Genomic DNA, 12,386 nt, shown 5'->3' with positions numbered 1-12,386 from the left:
CTGGTTTCATCACGTATGTTGATTTGTATTCTGCCTAAACACTACTCAAATTTTTTTTCTAGTCACCTAGTTGGCAAAAAACAGGTTTTTTTCACCACTTCTTTAACAAAAAATAAGCCAGCTCTATCCCATCTTACATCCTTGCTGTGAACTCTCTCCTGATTTTGGAGTTCACTACTCTACTCATTGTTTTCAAGTGGGAATGATTAATATGACCAACGATAATTCCATTTTATTCTGCTGTGTAACAGATCTTGTTTTTTTACTTAACAACAAAAAGGAGAAAGAAAGGAATGGATACATTTATAAAAGCTGGATTAGTTGTATTTTCAATTTCAGCTACATGAAAATGGTTGGTACGAAAGTTTTCTAAGAACTGAGAGTCTAAACTTTTGCATATAAACCCAGGTTGGCAAGAATGGTTCTAATTGAACCAAAGCTGCTGAAGGTTTTGTTTTTAAAAAGCTCATGATTAACTCATTGAAACACTCCCCCTACTCCAATTTTTGTCTTCTTTTTAACAATTAGTACCATTCTTTGAATTGCAGCAACTTGCAAGTGCTTTATAAACAACCATCTGCCTTATTGTATCTTCTCTGCTTTTCACTGTTTATCAATTTAAAAATGTAAAACACATTTATCAACACATTTATCAACAATGTAACAAATTCCCATCTGGGTTTATGAGATGCTCATCATTTCTTTCAAGAATCATGCTAACAATAATTATGAAACTATCTCTGAACCTTTCGAGTACTGTCATGTTACTGTGATGAACCAACCTACTGCCAATTGCTGCCTACAAACTAGAAGAGTTCACTGAAGCACATCTGACATAATCATTCCAGTAAAAAGTCTTCACAAACAGCAGATTTTGAAAGCGGATTTAGCATATGCAAATGAATATATTGCATGCAACAAAGATTCATATTTAAATTTAAATTTCCTTAGGTACTATTAAGTAGTCTTCAATCCTTGCTGTCTACTTCACTCACCAAAAAGAAATGCTGAAGATAAACAGATTGTTAAAAGCTGAAATATTTCTGAAATTCTAAAGACAGTACACATATATGATTTAGATTACTTTGTGCTGCCCCTACTAGCATTTTCTTTCCATCACCAAAGGCATTGGTTCAAAAATGAGTGAAGTAAAAGGACTGGAGCCTTATGTAAATGTATTACTTATGGCTTAGGAAGAACTGTTAGAGAGAAATTCAGCATCCTGCACGATTTTTGAGTGCTTTATCTAGTTTGCTTAAAGTCTTCTGCATCATGTTTCTGTTTCACACTTACCTATCACAAACTGAAAACAATGAAGTTAGTATGAAAAAAAACGGTAACCAATAAGGCATGGATTCCTAAAGATCTGCATTTATAATTGACCTCAGTGTCCAAAAAGTGATAGGTGTCATTCAAGCTCTTCCTCCAACTGGTACATTCAAAAGTCTCTATTCCATGTGGATTCTTCTCTGTCTAATAAGAAACGAGATCACACTTTAATTTATTTTAAAGATCTTTCCCTATTTCTCTCTTCTGCTCAGCTATTTTTGTCCAAATAGTACAACGCTAAATATTTTTGCGACATTTACTCCACTGTAACACTTTACCAAAGCAAAACACTTCTGCAACAGTCATTAGTAGATGGGGCATGACATGCACAGAAATAGCCCTATCAAATTCCTTGCAAAGGAGACCACCCAAAATGGGATTTAACCACTTTCAAAAATAAGGATGGGGGAAATATTTCAATCAGATGCTTTCACTCTACGTTTGAAACAGGACATAAAGTTAAGTTCTCAGTGATGACTTTTACTATCCCCATGAAAGTTTCCCCTCACTTGACAGTAACACAAGACACTGAAAAAATTCAGTTCACACACGCTCAACAGACACCTGTTAAGTATTTGGCATCTAATCTCTTCGAACAGAACAACCTCTTCAAAGCCCAAGCCAAGCAAACATCCCATGAAACCAAATGCCCATGAACCCGCCTATATATTACATCACTATCAATTTATTTTGTCCTCTCACTAGGACAAATTTTTCCAACCACTTAATAACTATCAGCAAATACATGATAATAATTCAAGGTACACAAACATAATTTTACTTAATCCATGGTGTGCAGTATATGCTTTATTATATTGAAGTCTCGCTAGCTAGAGAAAATCTGTAATGTTTAAAGATAAACTGCCTGTGCAAAGAAACTGAAACTAGAGTGTAAGGTTTTCTACTAATCATCTGCAAATTTTATTTGGAACTTGATCCTGCAGCCCTTATTCACAAGATCAGACCTATTGAGTTTATTCACATGAGCTTCGGCTGCAAGATTGGACCTTAAGTACTATCAGGTGCACGTGCAGCCTATCATCAGATTTTGGGTTATTCATGTAAGAAGCTACCCTTTCAAATGCAGACTACTTAATGCTTCCTTCTTCATTAACTTACATGTCCTCTTCTGCTGCTCTATGCTTTCATTTGTGCTATGTAAATAGCTTCTTTCTCTCAGTCATCCAAACAAATAATGCTCTTTGCAACCAAGGAGGAAATTAGTAGCAGGTGAACGCTTATTTTTTAAATTATGTTGAGATCAAGCTGTTCTTTAACTTAAAGGAGACTTGAAAAAAAATCCCATTTTACTACTTAGCAATCTTAATTATGGGTTGTCATTGCCACAATTCTACACACTTATTTTTTTTCCCCTATACCAATATTAACCTTGACGGTTAATCTACCTCATGATGGCCTGGACCTAACGTTGTGCACATACTTTAAAGCAGTTTATTTAGTGGGACAAGACTTCTCTGATGATGTAAAATTAACTGTATCTTATCATACATGAAACATGCAGGGAATTTCTGACTTAGGTATTCTGTTTCTTTGCTTTCCGTATCTGTTCTACATAAATATAAGGTATTTTCTTGTGCTATGGTGTGGTAACTGTAAAAAATAACCACAACTCTTCTGCTGCCTGCTTATATGCTTCTGCAGGTCAGATAGGCTGCAACTACAAGAGACATCATATACTAGTCCTTGAATAGGACCACAGCAGAGGCATTTGTATCACAGGCCACGTTATAATCGACATACTTACACATTCTGTTTGACTTATTTCAAGACATGGGCAGCCAAGCAAACTGTCAGTCCAGGTAAAAGTCTCTTCATTAGTGATGGCACTCACAAAAACATCTGCAAATATTAAACGGCCTCCAAGCAATCACCAAATTGTAATTACCCAGTGCTAGAGCTGTAAGAGACACGCAGTGGGACAGACTGTAACTGCCTACTGATGCCAGGGATACTCTGGTTGTTACTGCAAGACCATGGAAGGAGAAAGTCAACATAATTTTTCTCATATGAAATCTCATTATCAACACAAGGCGTATGACTTGCAAAATGCAAGGTAAAATCCCAGCAACAGATTTTACTAGTATTTTCTTTATATTTCCAGTTAATTTCAATGTCATGATCAAGCAGGGACTGAAGCTGACTATTGGCAATTTCAGTAGCCATAATATCAACTGAAAGTGCAGTACAAACAATAAACATGGACATCTACGTAAAATGCAAGGAGATATACATCATGCAAGTCTAATCTGGAGTTTAAGCTAGAATCCAAATCTCCATAACTCCTGGCCAGGGGGGAACAAAAGAAAAAATCAACTCCAACTGGAATGGTACATCTGCAACAACTGAAATGTTGTCACAAAACTGTTCTTAATCGTACTTCAAACTTGAAAAAATTCACATGGATTAATCGGCAGTGAGAAGCAGCTGCAACACCATGTTCTGTGCACTTCTGTTGCCATTTTAATTTTTAAAAAGCAAATGGAGAGGCTCTCCACAAAATTCAATGCTGCAATAGCAGTGACTGAACCAGAATCACAAAATTATGAACAGTTCACTAAATTGTCTATTAGGAGCACATATCAAGAGGCTGCAGGACAAACTGTATGCCTGAAATAACAGATCAATGAATGAAGAATAAAGAGATGTAAGAAGTGGAGACGTTGACAAACCATTGTAATTTGTGAAGAATCAATTTCCATACAGCCAGAGTAATGGCAGAACATCACAGATAGTGTATTCATGACTTCTAACAGGAAAAAATCATGGATTACCAAATGGAAATTTATTAATGCTCCAAGAAAGAGAGAATGATGCTGTAACACAAGGCCAGGAAGTACACCCACTTAAAATTAGTAAAATGCAATAAAAGCAGCCTGTGATATATATGTACAGTAAAAAAAAAGTTGCCTTGGGCAGGATGGGTATATCCTTTAAAAATCAGAAAACCAGCATACAATGACTGAGCTAAGAATGGAAACACTGAATACAGAAAACACTTTTGTCCAACAATACAAGTCTAGCTACTTTATCATCTCACTGTATGTCCAGCTACATAAATGTTCAGCCACAAATAAGTACTAGAGAACTCCTAAAGCCAAAGGATGATGTTTCAAAGCAAAGGCCAGATTTTACTACAGCACCTTACAGACTATATGAGCTGATGCTTCTTAAGCTATCAGTTTTCTTGAACACATCTAACCCTAGACTATAAAACGGCTAATCACAGGGTAATACACTGCTTCTGTACTATTCAACATCTACATCAGTGACCCACCAATCGATGGCACAAGAGGAGGTTTTATCACGCGAACAAATGCCAAGTGTCTTGCTGGTCAGCATGCCCTGTGTTCTCCGATAACTGTATAAACATTCATTGTGCCAAAAACAGACAATGGAGCATGCATAAATTTGTGGCTCGTTGGAAGAACTGGGTAGTATCAAGCACCTAGCAGACAACAGACTGAAACACAGATGAGTTTCTTTTTTCTCTAAAAACACAAAACAAATAAACAACTGAGAACAATTCACCCTGTCAAGACACCTGAACTCAAACCTTCCTTGCCTTTTACCTACCAATATAAATAAAGTGCATTTTCAAAGAACACTCAAACCTGAACACGGAGAATGACTATAACTATGTCAAAATGCACAAGACACATCACAGACGTAAGGCACTGACTCCATGAACACATCCCACCTCCTGGTTAACCAAAAATCACAAAAAGTCATTCAAACTACTACGGGTTGAAGCTGTGGCACTCACTATTCAGATGCACAGAACGAGGAATTTGATGATGTTGCCAAACATGCACACAGGAGCCCACATGGAGACATATTAATCTTTAGAGTTGTCTTGTCCAACTCATTTATTTGGAAAATAGGGATATTTGAACAATACAGGCACACACAAAGGTCTGCACACAGACCACAGAATAGGTGCCAACCTGTTCCCTGTTGGAAGAAATGCATATCAAGTAACTCAGATAATGCAACAGGCTGCGCAATAGCACATTCCCTGTTTCGGAAAAACATAAAGTTGAGGTGGAAGCATGGGACAAGCAGCAGCAGTAGCCCCCATTGTCTCCTCCCCTGCCACAGTTCTTGCAGGAACGAGGAGGATGAGGTAAAAAGCAAGGTTCTTCGATCCCCAGGAACAAAGCTCTGGCAGGACAAAGCACTGCTCAACAGCTGGGCAGCTCCAGCACATCCAGCACAGAGCCCAGGCTAACCCCTGAATGAAACAGAGGGGCTGAGCGAGCACAGAGCACCAGGTCACCACTTGGCAGAGGTTAAGGACAGATGGCTTGCTATTCCTGTTAATCAAGACGGGAACAGACTTCTGCCATGCGCTCCTTTCTTGAGTCTGCATGCTCAGTGCCTACAGAAGTTCCCAGAACCTATCGTGCTATACCTAGAAAAGGCCATGTAATTAGGTATTTCTTCAGCTTTAACAAATGCACTCTTGGCAGCGCGAGAAACAATATGAAACCATTTGGTGATACATTTAAGCTTATACTTATTTATCTATCCAAGAAACTCAATCAAGATGCTTTACCCTGTTTACTTTGCAACAGTGTAGGACTGGCTGTCATTTCACACATTACAGTTTTCTTCTTACTCTTTCGTACACAAGTGTGTACTGGCTGGGGGTGCACAAGAAGCTGGGAGGGGGCAAGCCGGGACAGCTGACCCCAACTGACCAAAAGGATATCCCACACCATACGGTGTCATGCTCAGCAATAACCGCTGGGGGAAAGGAGGAGGAACGAGGGATGTTCAGCGTTATCTTCCAGTAAGGCATCTGTCTTCCCAAGTCACCATTATGCATGAAGAAGCCCTGCTTTGCTGGAGATGGCTAAACATCTGCCTGCTGATGGGAAGCACTGAATTAATTCCTTATTTTCCTTTGCTTGCACGCACAGCTTTTGCTTTATCTATTAAACTGTATCTCAGCCCATGAATTTTCTCCTCTATCTCAGCCCACAAATTTTCTCACTTTTACACTTTTGATTCTCATCCCCATCCCACTGGGGTAGTGAGCAGGTGGCTGTGGGGGGCTGAACTGCCCACTGGGGTTAAACCATGACAACAAGAAAGTTTAAAAGACAAAAGTCTAAACATGTACAATCAAACATATCTCTGAGTAGTCTGAATTACTGTAACAGAAAGAGTTAGTGGAGAATAAATGTGTTTAATCCTTACTAAAACAATAACACTAATGAAAGCAGACAAGCCATGAGGCAAAAGCAGCTCTTGAACAACATTCCATGATTCCAACAGAAACTGCTGGCCCATATTATATGGTTTCTAAGGAAAAAAAAAAACCAGTTTGTACACAGAACTGTGCATTCCCTTCCATGGGCCTCCAAAAGCCTCTCTAACATGAGCAGCATTACTTCCTGGAGGTAAGCATGCTGAGGCTGTTCTTTCTATTGGGCAGGGGAGATTGTGACAGTGCAAGGAAGATCTCAACACACACAGTTTTACATTCACTGAGATTACCTGCCTTTTTTCTCAAGTCAATGCTCTGACTCCTAAAGCATCACAAAAAGCATGGCACTGAAATGAAAGTCATTTTCACATAGAAAAGGAACTATGGTCAGTTGGTTTTACAACTATTACATCCACAACATCCCTACAAAAAGCTTAGGAAGTGCCAGTAGCATCCAAATATCTAATACACCAACAAATATTTAATCAATTAATCATCAGATCTCTACTTAATCAATCTAGTGGCTCCTGGTATCTCCTGGTAACATGAGAAAAACAGCCAATGCATTTCTCTTCAGCTTGAAAGAAAATACCACAGTTTTGTACCCAGTGCTTCACCTTGAGGAGAAGAAAGTTAGAGTAAACACTGCACTGTATAATATTCTCAGATCGGTGTAATCTAGGTGATATTCAATTTTGAACATATACTAAAGTCAAACTGTAGTCTAAATCACATCTTAAGCTATATAGCAAATAATGGAAATTACTGTTAGAGCATTAACACGCAACAAATCCTGAAATATCGTTCGTGAAATGACTGCAGCCTCGCTAAATCTTTATTAACGTATATAAAAGTATCACTTTGACAGAGAAACACAACAAAAACCACAGCACACCAACACATATATGCATGCATACACGCACACAATTTATATACCTCTCCAAGAGCTTCATAGCGCTTTTGGTTCCACCTATGCAAATCTTCACGATAATTAAAAACAAATGGCTCCCCAGTTTTTATGTGTCTTAACTGCCCTTCTGTAAAAGAAACAAAATCATTACATTTTAATATACTTCTTCATTAAAAGTAAGACACATTTAATTGCTGAAAATTTTAAAAGAACTCTACATCTCAAAATTTGGCTATTATGAATTCCTTTGCATTTTTGGTTATAGTGTTTTCGAAGGAAAACAGTTGTAGCATAGCAACAAAATGCATTCCCCTTGAACGGTATATATTGCTAGATAAAGCTAAATACAAGTGATGTCAGTGAAATTACATGCAGATATCAAACACCAAACCGCTTTGCAGGAAATATTTATGTCACAACAGCTATGGATTAACAGCCAAATGTAAACAGCAGTTAATATTTGATCTGCAGTGCCAATTAGGTGATCACATTGTAGCTACAATTCCTTTACTTCAAAACCAACTACATTTATGAAGAAATGCGAGTACAAAATGGGCTGGAGGCTGGAAGGAAAGGAAACATTCAAGATTAACAACTTCTAAGTTGATCCGAAAAAAACCCACGTCCACACTTAAGCTAAATATCTTAACTCCTAGGCACAGTGCAATCAAGTAAGAGCTCTTAGATTCAGGGTACACTGAGATTATAACAGTAAAATTAAGCGGAATGCTTAATCAGAGCAAAACCACATGCTATTATTCTTAGATTCCAATGTAACTTTCTGTAGTTGGCCTTGTTTATAGCAAAATTTTAGTAGCATACCCAACCACAGATGAAGACATCGACTAAGTTAAAATAACCATAATAATAAAATGGCAACCAACAGGAAGCAAACTGCAGAAAACAGATACCTTACCAATACTGTTTCAGCTTATTAGACAAAACACAAGTTATGATCTCAGAGCATCACAAAATTGCAGTGAATCAGAGAAACATTAAAAACAGGGATATGTACAAATACCTCCTTTGAAAGCTGAAACGTCTGCATGATAAAAGTAAGGTTTCTCAGCAAAATGTTTCCACTTGAATAGTAAGAAATTTCTAACTTAGTTCACACCTTTTCAGGACCTTTACATTTTGATTCTTGATGTTTTAAATAAAATATTTAAGACCTGATATCTCTAATAGTTATGCCTATCTGCTGATTTGACATTTTTTTCCAGACTTCTCTTACCTCATGTACTAGGGAAATACCTCCCCAACTTCATATCCCTGTCTCAGGTCCAAATATCCTTCTTGTACTTTCATCATAGCTCTACCTTCAGCTGTTCCTTCTCAGGTAGTTACTTTTCAAGTATGCTATTCGATAGTACACGAAATTGCTCTCTCCACAAGTAAAGAGGAGAAAATATCTGGTATATTTTTTCAAGGCTTTCTGGAACCCTTGCCTTCTTCAGATTCTTTAAATCTGATAAAAATCTTCCTTACCTTTCCATCACAAAAAGAAGTGTGACTATGACCTAAGAGTACTTGACCAAACATTTGAATTAAATGTACAAAAGCAAAATGGAGACTTTTTTGCTTTGCTGACCAGCAGCATATGTAATAGGCTTTGTTGCATTCTATGGAAATCATGCAGGCTGTAAGGTTAGTGATGGAATATTCAATAACATAATTCTAAAACCTCACTTCCTAAAATTCAAATTTCAGCCCTTTTTATCAACCCCATATGAACCATTAACTCTGAAGCCAGTAAGGAAGACAGTAGATACTGTGCAGATCTAAAAATAAGGAGCTGAAAAGTGACAGAGCTGAACCCCTCCCATCAAAGAAAGAGCATCACTTTCATGACACTTTTAGTCTCTAAGTACCTTCCTGTGAAAGCCATCAGGGTATTAAAAAGCTAAGTGTTGCATAAATGACTATCATTTAAAGGAAAGCTCTTTTTTTTTTCTTTAAAAGTGGAAGATGTAAGACAGGCAGATTTAGAAACTAAAGTTCCTCTGTTCACAGAACAGGCACTGCAAAGAAGCAGAATTGTAAACGTTCCCATTTGTCCTACAGGTTTCAAACAATCTTGAAAGGGCCATTTCCTGGAGTCTGGTATTACTTCAGCTCAGAGGCTTATTTCTAAGCTGGATTTTAAAATGTATGCACTGGAAATTATAAATACTACTAACTCACTTAACACACAGATTCAGCTAGCTGGAAGTACACACTTCCAGCACAGTCATCACACACGTAGCTGTAATGCGAAACTGTGACCCACACCAGAAGAGACAGTCTATCACATTGCTCATCCTTCCATCAATATAAATAGGTGTTTTCCTATTGGTATTAATGAAATAGCTGGGATAAATTATTAGCCAAGTAATAACTTCTTTTGTATCCATAAAAAGGAATCAGTAAATAAAACGTTTCTTAAATTAGTGACCACTCTTTAATGCTGCAGAAATATTTCAGAATATTTGTATCAACACTTCTGTAATAGAAAACAGGAAGTCAAAAAGTAAGCACAGCACAAACCTACCATACTGTATAAACGAGGGCTTTTTTCGACAATTTTTTGAAATAAAAAAAAAATTACGTAGCCAGATTTACAAGTCTGTTAACACTAAGGCTTAAAATTTTTTTCTTAACAGAAAACTGGGAAATTCTAATAGGGACTTATAAGGTATAATTAAAGTTCTGATAACCTCTCCACGTTATTTTAAGTATAGCCTTTACAAAGCATATACGACTTACTTTCATTAAAAATGTACTCAAATCCTTCCAGAGTATCAGGAAATTCAAGTGGTGGCTCATCTTTTTTCATTAGTTCATCCAAGTCTATTCTAGACAATAAATCTAAAAAAGGAAAAGAAAAATTACATAATGCATGCTATGTCTTTTTTATTTCACTGTTATCACCGGCAAAATGTGTTTGTTCAGATTTGTAGATCTTAAGGGCAGAAGGACATCCTACATATTACTAAATATAGGACTTCGTTATGGGAAATCTCGTTACAGATTCAAAAACTGGGCCTCATTGTCAGCGTATCTTCTTTTTACTTATTTATTTACTGGTCTATCTCTAATGTTGATCAAAAAGTGTCCAGGGACAGAGAAGCCACCAAAGACATAGTGATTTGTTTCAATGATTCATTACCCTCCATGGTAGAAATATGTCTCTGGTATGCATCATGGTTTTAATACAAATTTATCTAACTTCAGTATCAAGTCATTGATACATTCTTGTTTGCCTTCTTGAAGAGCTCAGATTATCAAATGCACGGCATCTCACAGGCATTTACCAGCTGTGATCACAACACTCTTTAACCTTCCCTTTGATACCCAAATAGACCGAGTTATCTGAATCCTCCTCTCAACCACTTATCCTTTAATAACTCTCAAGGCAGAGAAAACTGCCATCCATTTCACAGTGAGCCATGACATACACATCCTTTCCAGACTGCCTGTTTTCTAAGATGGTATATCCTAGTACAGCCTGCATTCAATAATGCAAGTACGCTAAAATAAGTACAGTCTGCATTCTTTACCCTAGATTTAAGGATTTACCCAGAGGCAAGCATATAGGGACATCTTTTGCTTACACCTAACTACTAAACAATTACTGCATACAGAGATAATATCATGTATAAAATCATCTCTCCTCTCCTCACTGCTCATCACCCGCACAACCCAATGTTATCCTTGTAACACACTTTCTAACTATTAATAAAAAATTATCAAGAAATTATTCAGCAGGATTCCACTGAAATACATTTTCCTGCTTCCTCGTAGATGAATTTGAAGACCATACAAACATTCAGTTCAGGATTGCTACACTGACTTTCTACTATTGTTGTTTCATAAATCAAGATGCCATGTATTACCAAGGAAATGCACAAGTATTCTAAGTATATTGGTTTATTACCTTTACCATCCAAAGTTGTAGCTCAAAGGAAAGAAAACAGTTTGAAAAGACTCATTTTCTTTAAAGTTGCTTTGTTTGACACTAACTACGCATCCATCCTTTAATTACTTAAAATTATTATTTAAATAGGTTTTGTATCACTACTATTGCTTATCTTGTCGCCAGTGACAAGCCTATAGGTTACGTTACCTAAGCTTAGTACTGGTACACTAATCTTTTGGTATGTCTAGTGTTTAAAATGTAGTGAAAATTAGCTTCAACATTCTTGATAGTTCCTCGGCCTGCTCTTTTAGAACTCTTCAGGTTCACACAACATGCACCCAATCGTCCGTATGATTGTCTTCACCAGCTCATTCTTTAAGTGATTTCACTAGGTAAAGCTGGAGGACCAAAGGCCATCTTGTATGGCCGCTGAAATTCAACATCTCTCCAATCCGTACTGTTGTATCTGAGCATCTCAGTGTTATCTAAATAGCTATACAATATCGGACGTTGACTGAAAGATTTCTAAATGTGGCTTTCTAAACCATAGCTCACTTTTACATCAAATCTGTTTAATAGTAAGCCCCATGACATTCAATTCACATAAGCAATCATATGCTTGTTCTTGTGTGTTGTCCTTTGAAAGTTCTGGGGGAACTGCTTTGGTCCTCAACCAAATGACAGAAGAAAGAAAAGAACTTTGTCAAAGAAGTTTTTCACAAAAGGATATAAAAAGCATGCCCTTTCCTCCTCTGTACTTTCACAATGTCAAGGTAGCAAAACAGCCTTTGACATGTCTTTCTATCCTTGGTGAAGAAACTCCAGTCACACCACACCTCTGGAATTTAATTTCACCAAGAGTTTTTATGTCTTTGTACTGTGACCTATTTGGAAATGTGTTTACACAGACATGTCAGTTACTATATAATAAAACATCCATCTCCTGAGTAGCAAGTGCAATACTATATGAACTACATTAAGCTTATCTGCAGAATGTACAGCTTGTCATGATTTAC

The 12,386-nt window shown here is 37.1% G+C and overlaps 1 protein-coding gene across 5 annotated transcripts in view; it reads right to left on the bottom strand.

Annotated features, from left to right (window-relative positions):
* Nucleotides 1–12,386, bottom strand: part of ARB2A (ARB2 cotranscriptional regulator A) — a 272,896-nt gene that overhangs the window by 236,957 nt on the left and 23,553 nt on the right. For all 5 annotated transcript variants that reach the window (XM_068422781.1, XM_068422782.1, XM_068422780.1 and 2 more), the window contains exons 3-4: nucleotides 10,218–10,319; nucleotides 7,499–7,599 (exon numbers count right to left, since the gene is read on the bottom strand). In XM_068422781.1, the coding sequence (XP_068278882.1) occupies nucleotides 7,499–7,599; nucleotides 10,218–10,319 (203 nt within the window). The remainder of the gene's footprint in view (nucleotides 1–7,498; nucleotides 7,600–10,217; nucleotides 10,320–12,386) is intronic.

Source organism: Nyctibius grandis, chromosome Z (genome assembly GCF_013368605.1).
Source record: "Nyctibius grandis isolate bNycGra1 chromosome Z, bNycGra1.pri, whole genome shotgun sequence".
Classification (NCBI taxonomy): Eukaryota; Metazoa; Chordata; class Aves; order Nyctibiiformes; family Nyctibiidae; genus Nyctibius; species Nyctibius grandis.
This window is presented reverse-complemented; position numbering and strand designations above follow the sequence as displayed.